The sequence below is a fragment of the Desmodus rotundus genome, chromosome 4 (assembly GCF_022682495.2).
Source record: "Desmodus rotundus isolate HL8 chromosome 4, HLdesRot8A.1, whole genome shotgun sequence".
NCBI lineage: Eukaryota > Metazoa > Chordata > Mammalia > Chiroptera > Phyllostomidae > Desmodus > Desmodus rotundus.
The window spans coordinates 148706609-148726871 of record NC_071390.1 but is presented as its reverse complement, the minus strand read 5'-3'; the positions used below and the strand labels follow the sequence as shown (position 1 = coordinate 148726871).

The 20263-nt window shown below is 35.5% G+C and overlaps 1 protein-coding gene across 4 annotated transcripts in view; it reads right to left on the bottom strand.

The window, feature by feature from the left end:
- Positions 1–20263, bottom strand: part of ZEB1 (zinc finger E-box binding homeobox 1) — a 184758-nt gene that overhangs the window by 9067 nt on the left and 155428 nt on the right. For 3 of the 4 annotated variants that reach the window (XM_053922085.1, XM_053922083.1, XM_053922086.2), the window contains 3 exons: positions 12048–12209; positions 7301–7503; positions 3069–3174 (listed from right to left, as the gene is read on the bottom strand). In XM_053922085.1, the coding sequence (XP_053778060.1) occupies positions 3069–3174; positions 7301–7330 (136 nt within the window). In that variant the 5' untranslated portion in view covers positions 7331–7503; positions 12048–12209. The remainder of the gene's footprint in view (positions 1–3068; positions 3175–7300; positions 7504–12047; positions 12210–20263) is intronic. The other variant, XM_053922084.1, reaches the window with a different exon arrangement.

The window sequence follows — 20263 nt, the reverse complement described above, 5'->3', positions numbered from 1 at the left end:
GAGTTACTGTGAGGACTGTATGAATTAATTCATACAAATAACTAGAATGTGGCTGTAGCTAGTTGTGTTCAATACATGCTAGTTATCATCATTGTTATTATTGAGAATTACTGCCAAAGTCACTATGTTTGCTAGAAAACCCCTGCTTTTTAACTTCATAGCTTTATGGTGTGCAGCTAAAGAACATCACTTAATTTATCTATTTAGGTTTGCAACTACTAAATCCTGGAGGGAACATCAGGAAGTTGGGCTGCTCAAAGTTAAATGTACTATGAATACTGAGTTACTTTTTTCAGTGCCTGAGGTGGGTGTTTGGTCGCATCTGATTCGAATATTTTCCAGGCTAAAATTACTACAGGCCATGGAACGAACCTGTGTTATTTTCTGGGGAGGATCATAGCCTGTGTGCAGGTGCTATTTTGTCTCCCCTCTGAGTGGAGGAGTGGTGGCCTCCTCCTCCTCACAGCTCAGGTCCCACGTGCAGAGTTCACATGATGGCTGACACACAACTCTGCAGAGGCCTCACTTTATGGGTACCAGAAGATAGCAACCATCAGTGTAATTTTAGGGAGTATAATTGAGGACCTCAATCCTTAATACCTTTTAAAAACTCAACTGAGGAAAAAAATTATAGAGGTTTACTGAAAGACATGCAGTCATCCCTTTGCTTTTAATCCTGTCTGTGGTGAAGAACCACCTTTTATTTTCATTTTAAGTTTCCAAACTACTGTGGACGAATATTGTGTAAAACAGAATGAAACTGTTACAGTATTGTCTTGATGTATAACAGTTTCTAAATGCTTTCTCTCAATTTCTGTACTAAAAGAACTGGTAACGACTAGCTTGCAGATTGCTACCAGTCCTGGGATAACACTGGGTACCCCACTCAACACCCTCCCGTGGAACAAAGCAGGCCATCAGAGCGCTGTAGACTTGGGTTGTTCAGGTAGTCGCCCTGGGGAAATGCTTTTTCCTAATTGCACTTTGGTGAAATATCACTGGACTCTGTTGAATAATCTTATTTTAAAAAAGAAAACCCTATCAAGTTCTCCACTGTACTAAGTATACTTTTGAAGATGATATAAATTTCTCTTTCATCTTTACGATGCTTCAAAGAACAAGTTTCTCTACAGACTTAGTACCAGGAAAGGTGTGCTTTTCTAGCAACAGATTTCTTTTACGCACTCACACTCTGGTTACTGATTGCAGTTTTCTTACTTCCTAAACCTTAGAGTCCAATTTGTGGTCCACTTCCAGGAGGGGCAAGGGATTTTATAATATTCTTTTTTTTCACATTGAATTCTTGCCTATTTTACCTTCTTAACTTTATTTTCCTTATATATTTTAAGTTAAAGTTTCTTGCTGTATTAAAGGTATACAAGCCTCATATTAAGTAATTTTAAGAATAAGACAGATTTAAATATGTAATGAGCGGACAGTACAGAGCTCCGTGTTCCATGACATGGCCTAAATTCAGATTAGCTTTCAAAGCAGCGGCAGCATACTGGTTGGTAGCTTAGGTAAAGCTTGCCATCCAAACTCCTACAATTTTTCTGTAATTACTACTGACAGTAGCTCCCTACCTGCTGCTTGACTGAGACTGACTGCTGACTATCAATGCAGGATGCTGTGATTACATATAAACTTGCTTCTAGATCCGTATTTTAATCTTTGGTATAGCCCATGTCTCCCAACTTGTATCATCTAAGATGTGATAAATTCTGCTACAACTGCAATAGAACCATATGACATTCACTTTGTACATGAAACTTACTCCAAGCTTTATTTTCCTTCCTCTACTCCATTTTAACATTTGAAAAAGCTCTCCCAAATTAGCTGTAACTCTATCAATAACTTCATCTCTGGTAGGAGGGGAGCTTATGAAAAATGTATTGTGGATGAAAACAGTAGCTAAGAAATGGGATCCTATGACAAAAGACTATCTCTGCTTTCCAGAAACATTAATGTGTGGAAATAAATGAATTTTTTATAAGAATCTTGGTTTGAGACTTTTTAAGTGATAACTTTAACATTATTTAACCCTCAGTGAGCAATACAGTGAAACTCCCAGAACCTATGAAGTTCTGAAATAAAATACAGGTATCATAAACCACCCCTCACAAAGCCACCCAACTGAACTCATTTAGTAGGGTAATGTTCATGTACGTGTTAATACAGGAATTTCCACAAAGTATGCAATGTGCAGATACTGTAATTTCCCATTCATTAGCTAGTGTTTTTTGATTAAAATTATTTAAATCTAAAATAGCATATCAAAATTAATCAGGCAATGAACAGATTTCACAGAGCAATACAGGGTGCTAGGTTTTCTCGATAGCTTTTGTTCAAGTAGAGCCTCTGAAGAAATGTAAATATAGCTATCTTTGTTTTTATGTTTCTACAAAAGATCTAATGTTTTTGCCATATAATAATATTCACTTTGCAAATAATGATTGAGAAAAGGATGTAGAATAGAAAGGTGGAAGGATGGGAGGCCCATTTTTCTTTCCATTCTCATTAATACTGCAGGTTCCTTTCCCCTCAAGCTCCCCCCACGCTGACTCCCCACCGCCCTTCAGCATTTCCTCTCTGGAGCTCCACTTCTGCTTCTCTCTTGTAAAGAACGTCTTCATCCCATTTCCTTGCACAAACTGTGCCTCTATATTCTTTGTTGTTATGTTATTAACTGTGTAAGAGAGGCCATGAAATTAACATTCACCAGGAAACTAGTGTGTTTTTAGGTTGTACTTCTCATTAAGACATGTTATATTCTGGATGGGGAGAAAAGGCATACAACTATAATTGAATAACAATAAAATTAAAAAAAAGACATGTTATATTCTGATAAGGAAATTTTGTGAGTGTCATATTACATCAACTTGATATACTTTAGTCAAATATTAAAATTCCAATAAAATATCATTTATAAATAGAAAATTGCTCTAGATTCATCTGTATCCTACAAGAAAAACAAGGCATTTCTAATCATGTGTGTAGATCACATGCTATAATATTTATTTCCATGCATGCTATATAGTATTTAGTGTAGAAAGATAGCAAATATTTACCACTGTGGATTCTTAAGTGCTCTTTCAGATGGTGTTTGTATTTGAAAGCTTTTCCACACTCAGTGCACTTGAATTTACGATTACCCCCAGACTGCGTCACATGTCTCTGTAAAAAAGAATTGGTATTTTATTTATAAAGTGAAAAAAGCTTTAGACCTAAAGAACATCCAATCTGTGAAAAGTAATGCTTTGCTGATTATTTTGTTTCTTAAGGGCCTCAAATTATAGTAGTCATAAAAATATAACACTTGCAATATTACCAAAAAGGAGGGTGATAGTGGGAACAGAATTTTGACGTAGAGAAAAATCTCCACTTTCTAAGAATTTAAAGTATCAGAATCATACTTTATTAAGCAATACACACACACACACTTGGAACTAGAGATTACCTCATTTGCACTCCAGTTTATAGATAAAGAAATTGAGGTCAAGAACACTTAGTAATCTGTCTAAAGCAGTTACTCAACAGAAAACCAAGGTGTCTTGAACAGGAGAAAAGGCCAGGCTTTTTCCAGTATTTTATCCTATCTCTTATATGTTTGATATTTCTAAAATGTACTTTAATCTGATGGTTAAAAAATATGTCCATCTTTTCCAGACAAATGTGGATCATTATAATAGCTTTCTGTCTCACTTATCAAACCTCCACTTTTATATATTTCACATATATTCCATACCCTTGCTCTTAGAAAAGCACTGCTTGAATTGGATCTAATCCTACCCATAAACCTCCAAGGGATTCCATCGACTCATGAATACAAATTGTGAGTTTACACATTCCAAGTTCACAGCCCCTGAGTTTGCAGGCTTATTCTTCACCAGTTCTCCAGAAGTCCCTGCCTCGGTCATTTAGTGAGTCTGTTTTTTGTTTGGTTGGCTTTTTTTGCACATACATTGCTCTTCTTTCTCTCCTTGCTTTGGTTTATACTAATCCTTGTTTCTTGGCTATGTCTCCCTTTAATTATGACTTTTAAGATTCAACCTATCTTCCAAGGGCTTAACTCAAGTACTACTTGCCTCTTGCTCACCCTAACTGCAATCTCCCTCTTTTGTCTTTCATGTGAAAGAAAAAAGAATCTGTACTTATTATGTACCAGGTGCTATTTCATCCAAACCCATGGCTTTAAATAATGAATGTATGGTGACAATTCCCAAATTTGTATCTTTAGTCCTCTTCCCTCAATTACAGACTCTTCTCACCAATTGCTTCCTTGACATTGGAAGGCGAGAAGCATCTGTTAACATGACTAACACTAAACTCTCAACTTTTCTCCTAGAAATCAGCTCTTCCTCTACTGTTTCCTACCTTTGTGAATAACATCCTCATTTCTTTGATTATTGCTTAGGCCCTGAGCTTTAGAGTAATCCTCGAACCCTCTCTTTTTCTTATATCCTTACCTATTCTATCAGCAAGACATCGAAATATATTCTGAGTCCAATATTCCTCATTAAGTTATGTCTGTCACCACCACCAAGTTTAAAGCCGCCAACCACCCCTGGCCTGTAACAATCACCTCTAAGTGGTCTCCTTGCTTCTATTTTTGTCTCTCTTGATCTGTTCTCTACCAACAGCCAGTGTTCCCTTAAAAAAAAGTTCAAATTCAATATCCTTCAAAGGCATCCCTATCACATTTTGGAATACAATCAAAGTCTTTATCCTAACCTATACAAAGAGCTACATCATCTGCCCCCCTATCTCCCTCAGCCTCACCCTCTTTCTCCCCTGTATTCACCACACTGGCCTCCTGGCTGTTCTTTGGTGATGTTGGGCAGGTTTTTGTGCTTCAGTCTGTCCCCTTTGGTGGCGTGCCCTTCTCCCAATCATGAAGCCAGCACGACTGGCTTCTCCATTTCATTTGGGTCTTAGTGCAGAAAGGTCTCCCTATCCTCAAAACACATAGCAGCTTTCATCACTTTCTACCCTCTTCCTCTCTTTTCTTCAGTACACCTGTTTTTACATTTTATATCTGTTTTATATCACCTATTAAAACAGGGTGATACAAAAGTAGGTTTACAGTTGTCCATGTGGAAAATACAATAATTAACAAATAATAATACAAGAATAAACTATATGTTTTGCATATCCATGACTGTAAACCCACTATTTTCCCACCCTGTCTATGCCCCGTACTGTCAGGGAACTTTGCTCATCTTTTTCACGATTGTGCCTTTAGCACCTAGAACAGGGCCAGACATATAATAGAAACTTAAATATGTGTTGAATGAATAAATGAGTAATACATGTAAATTCTTACCTTTAAGATATAGAATGATTTTCAAAGGCCAGAAAGCTAGACATTCTACCCTTTAGTTTGCTGCCTCATAATCTAAATTTTTCCCAAGACCTCCCAGTTATATTTCTTCAACTATTGGTCCCTACATGTACCACAGATCTTTTCTGACTTTAGTCTGACCACACATTTCATATGTAAAACCTACTACCTTTTATCCATCAAAAAATCACCAAAAAAATGGTTTCAAGCTCATTAGAGATCTTTCAATTTGCTTTTATAATGGCGTCTCCTGCTTTTACCATCAGCTCTACCTATCCTTGGAGATCCTTTCCTTTGACAAGAGCTGTGGTACAGAGAGACTACGGGGCAGCAGTTGCAGGATGGATCTGCTCCCCACATCGTGTAAATAGGCTCTTTTCTCAAGGCCTGTCCACACTGTGGCTACATCAGGGCTCTCAGATGAAAACAGCACTCGACTATGCTGCTAGCCTTATTGGTGGAACCTAATCAACACAACAAACAAGCATGCAAAATATAACCAGACACTGAAATAAAGAACAAACCAGCAGTAACTAGAGGGGAGAGGGGAGGGAGATAAAGGGGGAAATAAGGGAAAGAGTCCAGGAACATGTATAAAGGACCCATGGACAAACCAAAGGGGGGAAGGATGGGGAGTGGGACTTGGGGGTGTGTGGCTGGGGAAGTGGTGGTGGGGAAATGGAGACAAGTGTATTTGAACAATAAAAAATGATTTAAAAAGCATTCATCTATATTGTCACTAGTAAGACTAATAACAGGGGCAGATGGTAGAAAGATAGTGTTTGTCTTCAGCAGTCCCTCTCTGCATCGGTTCCTCCTTCTCTTGGTACTTTCTCTCATTTCAAGTGCTCCTTCACAGACTTAACCATTAACCTATCGAAGGCAATCTTGGTTCTACAGTCCTGATTTGCTGACCCCCAGCCCCAAATCTTATTTGTGAGTGTTCTTGCTGAAGTCCTGAGAAGGAAGGCTGACCATGCTCATTCTCTTTCCACACTTTTTGTTTGGCCCTTTGGTTTAGCCATCATCTTAGCAAAAGGTCTAACTCATTCCCTATGGGATATATGACTTATATTAGGTATACTCCTAGGGTAGAGTTCACAGAAACGTATACAGATATTCACAATCCTTTGATATAAGAAAATGGACAGGTGCCTCAACCACAACATACAGCCTTGATACCCCATACAGCTAAATATTTATTTGATTTTTAAAATTAGAATTAAGGAGATATTCAGTTGATTGTTTATAGTTGATGGTTTTCAAGACCTTATAAAAGGAGAACTGGCAAGATTCTTTCACTTTAATCCTTAAGTACACAGCCAACAGTTTACACGTAATTTATACTTACAGTCTTAGTTTATACTTCTAGAAATTAAGGCAAAGTGACATAGAAGTAGAATAAACCATATGAAAATTGAGTCTTCAGAATAAAAATGCCTTAGAATCTGCACTTTAGATTCTTAGAGGGGGCAACTTCCCCTACTATATGGAAAAAAACACTGTAGCTTATACTGACAACAAATAGTCACTGGTTCACACAAAAATAAAACTTTATTATTACTTGATTTTTATTTAAATTTCATCAATAGTAAGTCATGTGTTTTATGTAACCAATATTTATTTTCCTACATTGAACATTTAAGTGCGATGTATTATGAAATCCAGTTATAAACTTAAGGAGAAATATTTTTATAGTATATGCAAAGTAATTAAATTGAGATGAAAGGGATCTTATCTGAAAAAGAGAAAAACTTAGTTACCTTTGAAATCATGTTCACATGTGACTGTTAGCTCAGAAATGACCAGATGATTCAAATAAATAATCACTTTCATTTTTAGAAGGCTGGAGACGAGACACTGTCTAGTACATCTTTTTAACTTCTAAGTCTATTAAAAGGAGGGATATGTTCTATGGAGGGATACGTTCTCCAAATTTGGAGAGCTCATTTCACTTACTTGATCTCTGCCGGATTTATGTGATGTCATGTGACGTTCAAGTTGGGTTCTGTATGCAAAGGTGTAACTGCACAGGGAGCAACTGAAGTTATCTTCATTCTTTTCATGGCGATATTTAATGTGTTCTTTCAGAGAGGTAAAGCGTTTGTAGCCTCTATCACAATATGGGCAGGTGAGTAATTGGGAAAATGCATCTGGTGTTCCTGTAAAAGAAAGATCATATATTTTAAATTTAAAAAAATTCAAAAAATTTGTAAATTATATAATTGTCTAACACTATGATGTACACCTGAAACTCATATAAAATATTGATCAATAGTAATTGAAAAATAAAATGAAAAAATTCAAAAATACTACCAAAGCTATCTCTGAGTCCCTCCCTATGCTATGTGCCAGATATTATGCTACCACATTTATATTTGATCCTCAAAACAATGCAATGATACTCATTTCTATTTTATAAAGCAAAAACATGAGGCTCAGAAAGATTAAATAACTTAAAAGTCACACAGCTAGTGAACTTGATTTTTAATTGGCAAAGTGGTATTATACTTTAGGATTATCAAGTTAGATGATTCCAAAATTGATAAAGTCAGGATTCAAATGTGTGCTCTCTGACTTTAAGGTCCCATATGCTTTTCACTAAATCACAATTTTCTTCTTTTGTATGGCCAATTAGACAAAGAAAAGTAAAATTAGAATGTAGATTATTACATTTGTAAATATATGATCTGTCCAGAAAGCATACAGCCACGCACTATGAAAAATAAAGACATTTGTCGAAGATACAAGAAACATTGTACATAGGACAATGATGCCTTATTATTCCCTTTCAAAATCATGACATCCTTGAGGAAATCTGGTTCATTGCTTGGAGTTTGAATCACGTCATTAGCAACTGCAGCACAATGTTCCTTCTGCTCTGGCAGCAGAAGCCGTGGAATGAATTTTGCCATGACACATTTCATGCCAAGTTCTGCATTAAAATCTCAGGCACAGTAGTTTTTGGAATCCCCAGATCAGCTTCTGGTTCTTGCACTGTCTGTTGCCAATCATTGTTGATTGAGCCCATTCAACATTTTTAGGTGTTCTGTTTGTTGCAGGACTTCCAGAACGTGGATCACTTTCAACAGATTCTCGACCATCTTTGAAGAGTTTGTGCCGCACTTTTATTTGCACTGCACTCATTGCATCATTCCTGAAAGCCTTCTGAATCATCTGAATAGTTTCAGTGGAGGAATGTTCAAGCTTAACCCAAAATTTGATGCAGATTCATTCTTCTACTTGCTCAGTCATTTTGAATGCGAAGGCCACAGGGTACACATGCTCACTCAGCAGCATCTACCGCCCTCACTGACTAGTACAGTGAAGTCTTCATTGTTAACACATGTGCATTCCAGTCCACTCTCTTTGGCTGCCAGGTTGCATTGATACTGCTCAAACCATTCTTGTTATGTTAACGATGGCTGGTCTTTTTCTGGACAGACTATCTATCTGTATCTATATCTACATCAATATCTACATATACATGAACTTTTATACCATCACAGAATCTTTCTGTAAGTGACCATGTCATCATTATTTACTGTTAATTCTTTCATATTTGAAAATGACACTTAGTTACTGTCATCAGAGAGTATGTAGTACATAATTAGACTGACCGAGTTCAGACCAAATGAATGCATATATAATGGGCAGGGGGAGGAAGCAGTAATGGGAGCCAGATATAGGCCTGCCTCATAAAGACCTCTTGAGCCTGATTATTCATGTTCTTTTCCCTACTGAAATATACTGATGAATTTTCTGTATAATTTTATATAAGTGAATAAATATGGAATAGCTTTCAAAAAATAAAGACATTGTGAATAAATTGGGGTTCACTGAATGAACTCTATGTAACTAGGAATCATCTAACCTTACAATCCTAAAATGTAATACTGCTTTGTCAATTAATATTAATATTTAACTAAGAGTAGTTTTTCCATATTTGATCTATTTCTTCAAAGAAATAGGTTTCTAAGTGACATCTTATTGTAAATGTCATCTCTACCTTCATTTTGATTTTCTTATAGAAAAACAGACCACCAAGGAAAATTTCATAACACTCTCTAAATGCTTCATAAACATATATTACCTTTATTAAAATTCAAGTTTATATAAACTAAATGTTTTCCTCAATGACCAGCCTGAAAATAATAGACTGAGTACCTAACCCTACATAGCTAGGTAAATATGCTAAATGTATCAAGATATGAATATGAATATTTTATTAAAAATACAAAAAAATTGACCCCCAAAGTTTAGGATGGCATCTTTTATTAGCAAGGCTACTGGACCCACAGAGTTTTGGGTGATGACTCTAACATAACCTGCTTCTTTAGGGACTTGATTAGTCACATGAGGAAATTCTTCCAAAATCATGTTTTGTTTTCTCTCTCTAAATTTCATATTTGTACAGGTAAGTGGGAAGTTAACAAAGGACTGATACTACCCAACTTCAAGACTTACTATAAAGCTATAGTAATGAAGACAGTGTGATATAGACAAATGGATCAATGAAACAGAACAGGGAGCCCAGAAACAGATCCCCATAAACATAGTTAACTGACCTCTGACAAAGGAGCAAAGGACAGTCTTTTCAACAAATGGCAATAGAAGAACTAAACATCCTCATGCAAAAAAAAAAATGAATCTAGACAGAGACCTTTAGACCATTCACAAGACTGAACTCAAAATGGATCACAGACCTAAGTGTAAAATGCGAAACTACAAGACTCTTAGAAGATAACAGAAGAAAACCTGTATGACCTTGGGCATGGTTGATGACTTTTTAGATGCAGTACCACAGGCACAATTCATGAAAGAAGTAACTGGTGAGCTACATTTGATTTATATTAAATACTGCTCTGAAAAAGATACTATCAAAAGACTTAGAGGATGAATCACACAGACTGGGAAAAATATTTGCAAAAGGCCCATCTGATAAAGGACTGTTATCCAAAATATACAAGTAACTCTTAAAACTCAACAACAAAAAAATCAAATAACTCAATTAAAAATGGGCCAAAAACCTTGCCAGTTTACCAAAGAAGATACACAGATTGCAGATAAGTATGAAAAGATGCTTCACATTATATGTCATCAGGGAAATGCAAAACAACAAGAAACTACTACACGCCTATTAGGACAGCCAAAATCTGGAACACTGACAATACCAAATACTGGCAGGGATATGAAACAACAGGAATTCTCATTCGTTGCTGGCTGGAATGCAAACTGGTACAGCCACTTTGGAAGACAGTATGGCAGTTTCTTATAAAACTAAACATACTATTACCATACAAATCCAGCAATGGTGCTCCTTGACATTTACCAAAAAGAACTGAAAACTTACATCCACCCAGAAATATGTACACAGATGATAATAGCAGCTTGATTCATAGTTGCCAAAATTTGGAAGATGTCCTTTAGTAGGTGAATGGATTAGTAAACTGTAGTGTATCCAGAAATAGAATATTTCAACACAAAAGAAATGAGCTATCAAGCTATGAAAAGACATGGAAGAACCTTAGATGCAGATTTCTAAGTGAAAAAAGTCAATCTCAAAAGGAAACATGCTACATGATTCTAACTATACGACATTCTGGAAAGGACAAGGCTATGGGGTCATGAATATCAGTGGCTGCTAGAAGTAGGGGCAGGTGCAAAATATGAGTAGGCAGAGCACAGAGTTTTTAAGGCAGTGAAAATACTCTGTATGATATTGTATCATATATACATATCATTATACATTTGTCCAAACCCATAGAATATACAACACTAAAAGTAAACCTTAATGTAAATTATGAACTTTGAATAATTACAATGTATCAATGTAGGTTCATCCTTGGAAGAAAGGAAAGAAACAAAGAAAAGTACCATTCTGGTGAGTTATGTTGATACTGGAAAAGGCCTGTGCATATGTGGGGAGAAGGAGTATATGGGATATCTCTGTATCTCTGTCTCAATTTTGTTGTAAACATATAACTGCTCTAAAAAAAGCCATAAAAACATTGATGATTCGAGTGTTAAGCTAAATATATCCATTAGACTGGGACCCTGGAAAAATCAGATCAGATTTAGGATCTTAAAACTTGAAGTATCCTTAAACATTTCAACTAACTTCTTAGTATTTGGTACAGGTCTTGCAAAAAATTTCTTAGAGGAGTATCTGCAAGGTGTTTTTGTCTGTTTCTAGTAAATGGAAGGGCAGAATGACAGCTTATTTCTTTTTAGGAGATTATGAAACTTAATTATTGAATTTCTTACTCTTTATACTGTGGCTGTTCAAATCAGAGTGGACTAAGCCAGATAGAGAAAAACTGTCTCCAAATTAGTATATTTTGAACTAGACAACCATGTTTTGCTTGCTGGAAGAATGGTGGAAAAGAATCAGTGAGCAGTCAGGGTCATCCCACTTTCCGTTCCTACTACTTGCTGCCAGGTTAATGAATGGAAATCTATGTCCAGACGCTGATCCAAGCATTTCATGTGCAGTGGCATTACCACTGTGTACAGATATTATACTGTTATCATGAACAATGGACAATGTTCTATTAATTAAAGAGATTAGTCTCTACAGCCAACTGCAATCGATTTTCGTTTACAAAAATGTTCCCTCCATAGTGGAGTAGTAGGTTCCTACAGTAGAGTAATAGAAATAATCCTTTAAAGATGAAAACAAAAACAACTGTGAAGCTCCATTTACCATTTTCATCATGACCACTGGCTTCTGGTGTGCCCTGCCTCTGGTCATCTTCAGGTGCCTCGGGGTAAATGACAGCAGTGTCTTGTTGTTGCAGGAACTCTTCAACATTAGGATCATGGTTTTGTTCATTTTCTGCGTCTGAGTCGCATTCATCATCTTTTACTAAAAAAAATACATACTTTATAAATAGCAATTTTGCCACCAAGTTGTTACAATTTTTTTTTATGAAAAAGCAATTATCTTGAGATTGTTCTTAAATTTGTAGGAAATATTTACTGAATATTAAAGAAAAAATTTACTCATTCTGTTATTATTAAGAAGTCATTTAAAATAAATTTAAAGTGTTATAATAGTATTGAAATTTTCACAATATTCCCTTTAAGCTTCAGAAGTATACTTCTGTTATGTTTTACTGATAAACAAGATACAGAGAAGGTTAATACAGTTGGCTGGATTTCTAGTTTCTCAATGTTAAAGCAGGGAGAAAAAAAGCAAAGAGAAAAACCTTCGTTCTCAAACCTTACTTTTTTTCTAGCAACCTGCTGAGTCACTTAGAGTTGTACCTTAAATGGAGTCATTCTCAATATAAATTGCTCTGAAATATAGTTCAGTGATGTGATTTCTTAGAAAATGGCTTTAATAGTTATCCATAGTTAGAAAAGTTCTATTAAGAGTCAAAGTACCAAATCAATAAAATTGCTTATCTCCTTTAGTATTCACATACAGATAGGGCTGTTCTTGGTCTATTTCTGTCTGCCTCAATAGATGTTTAACTGTCTGTTCTCGCTCTATTTCTGCCTCAATAGATGTTTTACTGTTGCATTAAGGCAGAGGCTTTTTCCCCTTTGAGTTAGAAAGGGTTAAGAGCTAACAGAATGTTTCCACTCTGAGAAGGTGGCCCAGAGTGCTGCTGAGTCTCCAAAGCAGCCCTGCTGCACTGGGGTTTTCCTTCGTCTCTCCCACTGGCTGCAGAGAAAAGCTGCCACTCCACACTGGTGCTAACTGGAATGGGTTAGAATGGCTCCCAAATGTCTCTTGGCTGACTTTTTTACTCACTTCTGACTGAACTGTCAGCTCTAAATTTGTAAAACAGCACTTCCCAGAAGACGGAAATTGGGCCAAATTAAAATGGTGATATATGGGCATCTTTTTTGTTCAGCCAAAAAACAATCTTGCTAAGACTCCTGTATAGTATTAATAACTGAACTCCTTAGGGTGGCTGCTGTTTAAAACCTTAGAGCCAATGATATAGTAATAATGGTGACTCATCATTTCCCCCCTCCTTTTAATACAGCCAGTAACTATTAATTATTTAGCATCTGCCAATAGTCACCAAACTGGGATTGTTGGATCCAGGGGTGAGTGAAGGCTCTTTAAGAGGTAAGCTGATGCTGTTGGTTTTAAGGGAATCTATGTCCAGATCCTCAACTTTCACATATGTTCTTTCTTAGCATCCTGAAGAGTCATTTTTCTCTCTAAACTCCCCTTTTCACACACAAAAAGACATATCCTTCCATCGATCCAGTACATAGCATAATGTATTGTCTTGGAGTATAAAAAACTCCAGGTTGTCAAAGAAAAAATCAAAATACTGACTGGGGAAAACCTTCTTTACTGCTTAATCAAGACAACATAAAACCTGATAAGCCTTCCAGTCTTTCCTGTTTACATGGATATCTACCAGGGTAAAGCACGGCAACTGAAATGAGTTCATTGTGGTCCTAGTTAGGAAACTCTGAAATCAGCTATATAATATGGTAGAGGGACTGAGAGTGATTTTCTTATAATGACCTCCCCCGTTCCATTCCCTATTATTAAAAAATTCATTGCTTTTCAGGAACCTGGTGAGAGCAAAACAAAGAGTATTCTCAAAAATCATTCTTAGCATCTGTCATTAGCTGACACAATAAGCAAGCATTCTTAACAGCTAAAGCAGTGAAATCAGTGTTATCAAATCTTTTCAATATAACTTTAAATTTTCAAGTTAAACTAATAAAATTCATAATGAAATATGCATTTTTTGTAATTTCTTAGGAGTTCATGTAGATTTAACAAGATACTTAAAATATTTTTATCAAATTATGTTATATTATAAAATATTTCCTTCAATTAAATAGTCTCCACTTACAAAATGTTTATATATCCTATATCCTAGTAACTACATATATACATATACATATATACACAAACACACACATACAAATAATGGAATAATGAGTTTTAAATAGTATACACTTTTTAGAATTACATAGTCTATTTTAAACACGAACCTTGCATCTTTAATAAGTTATAAGTTTATCTACACACACTCTGGTTCTAAATACACTCATTTAAAGACAAATATTTTTATAATTTCTAAAAATTAGATTAGATCTAAATAGTCTTAATCACACTATGTGAGTAATCTATATTTAAAAGATACACTTATTGCTCTGGCCAGGTGGCTCAGTTGGTTGGAGCATCCTCCCATACACCAAAAGGTTGAGGGTTCAATTCCTGGTCAGGGCACACACCTAGGTTGTGGGTTCTATCTCTAGTCAGGGTATAAACAGGAGGCAACCAATTGATGTTCCTCTCTCACATTGATGTTTCTCTCTCTCTAAAATCAATGAACATATCCTCAGATGAGGATTAAAAATATATATATTTATTTATAGTTTTTTCATTATTTATAATTTATACATTCCTCACAAAAGAAATTTTAAAACAATTTTATTGAATTTGTTGGGATGGCATTTGGTTAATAATATTAAGTTGGTTTCAGGTGTACAATTCTATAACACATCATCTGTATATTGTATTGTGTGTCTATCACCCCAAGTGAAGTCTCCTTCTGTCACCATGTGTCCCCTCTTTACCCTCTTCTACCTCCCTCCACCTCCCTACCCCTCTGGTAGTCACCGTACTGTTGTCTGTCTCTATGAAGTTTTTTCCCTCAGTCCCATCACATGTTTCATCCAGCCCCTCAACCCTTCAACACTGCTCCCCTCTGACAGCTGTCAGTCTGTCCTCTGTATCTATGAGTCAGTTTCTATATTGTTAGTTTATTTTATTAGATTCCACATATAAGTGAAATCATATGGTATTTGTCTTTCTCTTATTGGCTTATTTCACTTAGCTTAATACTCTCCAGGTACATCCTCAAAATGAATATTGACAAATTTATTTGAATCAGAAAAATGAAGAAGCACTTTTTTTCCCAGACAGAATTCCAGAAATTGAATGAACTAAGTTTGTAGCTCTTTTTTTTTTAGCTCTTATTATTTTATTATTATTTTTTTAAATTTATTTATTTTTATTCAGTTACAAAAAGGAAGTAACATACAAGGGAGCCCCGATAAGGTTAGCAACGGACTTCTCAATGGAAACGCTCCAAGCCAGAAGAGAATGGCAAAAAATATTCCAAGTAATGAGAACCAGAGGACTGCAACCAAGACTACTTTACCCAGCAAGGCTCTCAATCAAGATAGAAGGCCAAATAAGGAGTTTCCCAGACAAAAGAAGTCTAAAAGAATATACCTCCACCAAACCAGCTCTGCAAGAGATGCTAAAGGGGCTACTGTAAGGAAAGGAAGGAAAAGAGAGAAAGAGGGAAGAATACAGGTACAAAGAATCGGTAATGAATAAATACCTATCATTAATAACCTTAAATGTAAATGGATTAAATGCTCCAATCAAAAGACATAGAATAGCTGAATGGATAAGAAAGCATGACCCACACATATGCTGCCTACAAGAGACCCACCTCAGGACAGAAGACCTACACAGACTGAAAGGCTGGAAACAAATTTTCCAAGCAAATGGACAGGAAAAAAAAGCAGGGGTAGCAATACTCATATCAGACAAGATAGACTTCAAAAAAAGGGCCATAAAGAGAGACCCAGATGGTCACTTCATAATATTCAAAGGAAGAATCCACCAAGAAGACATAAACATTATAAATATATATGCTCCCAACATAGGAGCACCCAAATACATAAAGAAAATCTTGGAGGACTTCAAGAAAGATATTGACAGCAACACAATTATAGTAGGGGATTTTAATACCCCACTGTCAAAGATGGACAGATCTTCTAAACAAAATATCAACAAAGATATTGTGGCACTGAACAAGGCCTTGGATGAAATGAACTTAACTGATATATAGAGAGCCGTTCATCCCAAAGAAGCAAAATACACATTCTTTTCAAATGCACATGGAACATTTTCAAAGATAGACCACATGCAGACAAGTTTGTAGCTCTAAGGTATTGATCAAAATATAACTAATCAAAGATAAAAAGATTTACGTGGAAAGATAAAAAGGTTTATAAAATGTATTGGAAAAAGGTACTAAAGTTAGCATTTCAATTTTCCCACCCATTTATGAATATATTAAACAAGGTCCCTCTGAGGAGAAAAAAAATAACAAAATCTAAAACCAGATATCATTAATCCTTTGATACCTAGGTACTGGTAAAGCCTTTTTTGGTAATGTCCCAGAAAAATGAGGGAGTGAATGGTTCTAATGACTGGGAAATGAATCCTTTAGAAAATTAGGTGGCTTTGAATTTTTGCTTTCAACAAAATTAAAGGAGCATTTAATTTGTCAGTTGACAAGACATTAGAAATATTGATATATTTCCATAACTTTGGAAATATATCAATATTGATATATTTCAATTGATATATAACCATATATCAATTTTATTGATATATAACCATAACTTTGCATATAATTCTCAAGATGTGTAAAGAATTGAGTAAATCATTTATGATAAAAACATATTTCATATTTTTATTTAGGAGAGTAAAGTTATCTCAGTATTAACCAAAAAACAGAAATAGAATTAATGCTAAGTACTTTTTCTTCTATAAATATCTTTAAACTATTGTATATAAACTAACTGAAGAATACTTCAGTTTCTTTAATTTCCTTTCCAGTAACTTTAAAAAATAATTACTTATGAAAATTTGTAATGTATTTATGTTTTGATCAACTGTGGTACTGATATTTATATAATAAATTAATCTAAAATTTTAAAAAATATTATGAGTCTTCAAATGCCTAAGAGAAACTAAAATTTCAATTTATATACATGTCTTTTCATAAAGACATGACAATTGATCAAAAATACCTTCAAACAGGAAATAGATACTATGTTACTATCAAATTCTATAGGCTGTGTAGAAATATGAGTTTGAGAAGTAAACATTATGGTAACCAGAGAGGAGGAGGGAGAGAGACAACTGGGGATAATGAGGGGGCATCAAGCAACATGTATGAAGGACACATGGACAAAGCCAGAGGGAGTGGGTTCGAGGGTGGGAGGCGGGGATGGGTGGGATGAGAGGCCACGGTAAAGTGAAAATGGAGACAATTGTACTTTAACAACAATAAAAAAAAGGAGTAAACATTATGGTATATAATTTGTGAGACAGTAAACATTATGATGTAATAGTTTACATAATATAAAATTTGTAGGATAACAGTACTTCTTACAGTTGTTATGATAATTAAGTTAATTCATATAGCTTAGTACTGTACCAGGCATATAGCAAGTGCAATGTAAATGTTACCTATTTTTCTCAAAGTCTTCCTGCATGGTGAACATAATTTCTCCTTTAAAATTATTCCCAATAAAGAGTTATGGTCAGAAAAGTTTGACAATTTTTCCAAAATCACACAGTAAAAAAAGTATTGTTATTAGAGCAGGCAATTTGCTCTTAGGTATCATATCAAATTCTGGGTTCTTTCCAACTAAACTACACTGTCTCCATGAACCTTCATTTACCAAGCCAATTTCAAGCAGAAGCAAGAAATTCTGCAGTTTTATGTATAAAATTTAAAGTGTTGGTAAGTGCACATTGTTAACAGGTCAATTATAAAGCAAAATTCCCTAGTCTTAAGACCGATAAACTTATATATCTGAATACTAGAGAGAGGAGCAAATACAGAGAAACATACAATAATAATTTGTATTTTCCATATGACAAAGCTCAGAGCTGACCATCAAAGTAATGAATTATAGGACTAATTCTAGAATCATTTGTCAACATGTGGAATTACAGGATATAATCATAAGTTAGTGGGAGCAACAATAGAGAGACAATCATTTAACATAAAGAATAAAAAGTTTTATTTAGCTTTGATATTTTATTGCCATCAGAATAAAGTATTCTTAGGTGTCCTCCTCTTTTTATCCTCAGTTTTTGAGACTTTGGAAAACTATTAACTATATAAACACAAAAGGGATGCTTAGAAGGAATAAAGCATGTTTTAGGTAAATTAAAAAAAATTTAAATGTATTAGGGTGGCACTGGTTAATAAAATTATATAGGTTTTTAATTCTTTTATTAAATACTTTAAAATTTTATTGTTGTTCAAGTACAGTTTTCTGCCTCTTCCCCCCACCGCTCCCCCACACCCCAGACATCCTTACCTCCCTCCCCTGATTCCACCCCCTCTTGTTTTTGTCATTGTGTCTTTTATAGTTGTTTCTGAAAACCCTTCACCCTTTTCCCCCCATTATCCCCTCCCATCTCCCCTCCAGTTACTGTCAGTTTGTTCTTTATTTCAATGTCTCTGGCTATAATTTGCTTGTTTGTTTGTTTTGTTGATTAAGTTCCAGTTAAAGGTGAGATCATATGGTATTTGTCTTTCACTACCTGGCTTATTTCAGTTAGCATAAAACTCTCCAGTTCCATCCATGCTGTCATGAAGGGTAGGAGCTCCTTCTTTCTCTCTGCTGCGTAGTATTCCACTGTGTAATGTACCATAGTTTTTTGATCCATTCATTTACTGATGGGCACTTAGGTTGCTTCCAGCACGTGGTTATTGTAAATTGTGCTGCTATGAACATTTGGGTGCATAGGTTTTTTTGGATTGGTGTTTCCGGGTTCTTAGGATAGAATCCTAGTAGTGGAATTGCTGGGTCAAAAGGCAGTTCAATTTTTAGTTTTCTGAGGAAATTCCATACTGTTTTCCACAGTGGCTGCACCAGTCTGCATTCCCACCAACAGTGCAATAGGGTTCCCTTTTCTCCGCATCCTCTCCAACACTTGTTTGTTGATTTGGTTATGATGGCCATTCTCACCGGTGTGAAGTGGCATCTCATTGTGGTTTTAATTTGCATCTCTCTGATGGCTAGTGATGCTGAGCATCTTTTCATATGTCTATGGGCCCTCTGCATGACCTCCTTGGAGAAGTATCTATTCTGGTCCTTTGCCCATTTTTAATTGGATTGTTTGTCTTCCTGGAGTGGAGTCATGTGAGTTCTTTATATATTTTAGAGAACAAACTCTTGTCTGAGGTATCACTGGCAAATATGTTTTCCCATATGGTTGGTTCCCTTTTCATTTTAGTGGTACAGAATAGAGAGCCCAAATATTTAGAAAAACCCAAGTCTCTATGGTCAATTAATATTTGACAGAGGGGGAAGCAGCACTAAATGGAGTAAAAACAGCCTCTTCAATAAATGGTGTTGGGAGAGCTGGACAGCTACATGCAAAAAAATGAAACTCGATCACCAACTTACACCACACACAAAAATAAATTCAAGGTGGATAAAAGACTTAAATATACGTCCTGACACCATAGATGTCCTTCAGGAGAACATAGGCAGGAAAATCTTAGATACTCCATGCAGCAATATTTTCACTGATATATGTCCCCTAGAGCAAGGGACATAAAGGAAAGAATAAACAAATGGGATCTCATCAAAATAAAAAGCTTCTGCACAGCTAATAAAATTATATAGGCTTCAAGTGTACTAGGACAGATCATCTGTATGTTGTATTGTGTTTACTACCCAAAGTCAAATCTTTTTCCACTTTACCCTTTACTAATAACCCTCTACCCTCCTTCCCTTTTTTCTCTCTGCATACTACACTGAAACTATAGTTCTCTTAATTGCATGAATTACAAAAGCAAGTCAGCTATAGAAACTATCTGTCAAAGTTCTAAACAAATGATGGAACCTCTGTACAATGCTGTCTACTTTGTCGGTACATTATTCCATTAAAAGTCAAGGAAGTAATAGAGGCAAATTTTATTTTATGTAGAGCTGCTCCAAAGTCTCGAATGTCTAATTCCATCTTTCCATCCTTAAAACTGTACATATCAGGGCTTTAGTAAATGTTTTCTTACTCCTAATTCCACATGCAGTAGGGAAATAATGTAGCAGGGATCATCTTCTTGTGGGTGGAGGAAGACCTTACATTTCAGCAGCAACTGT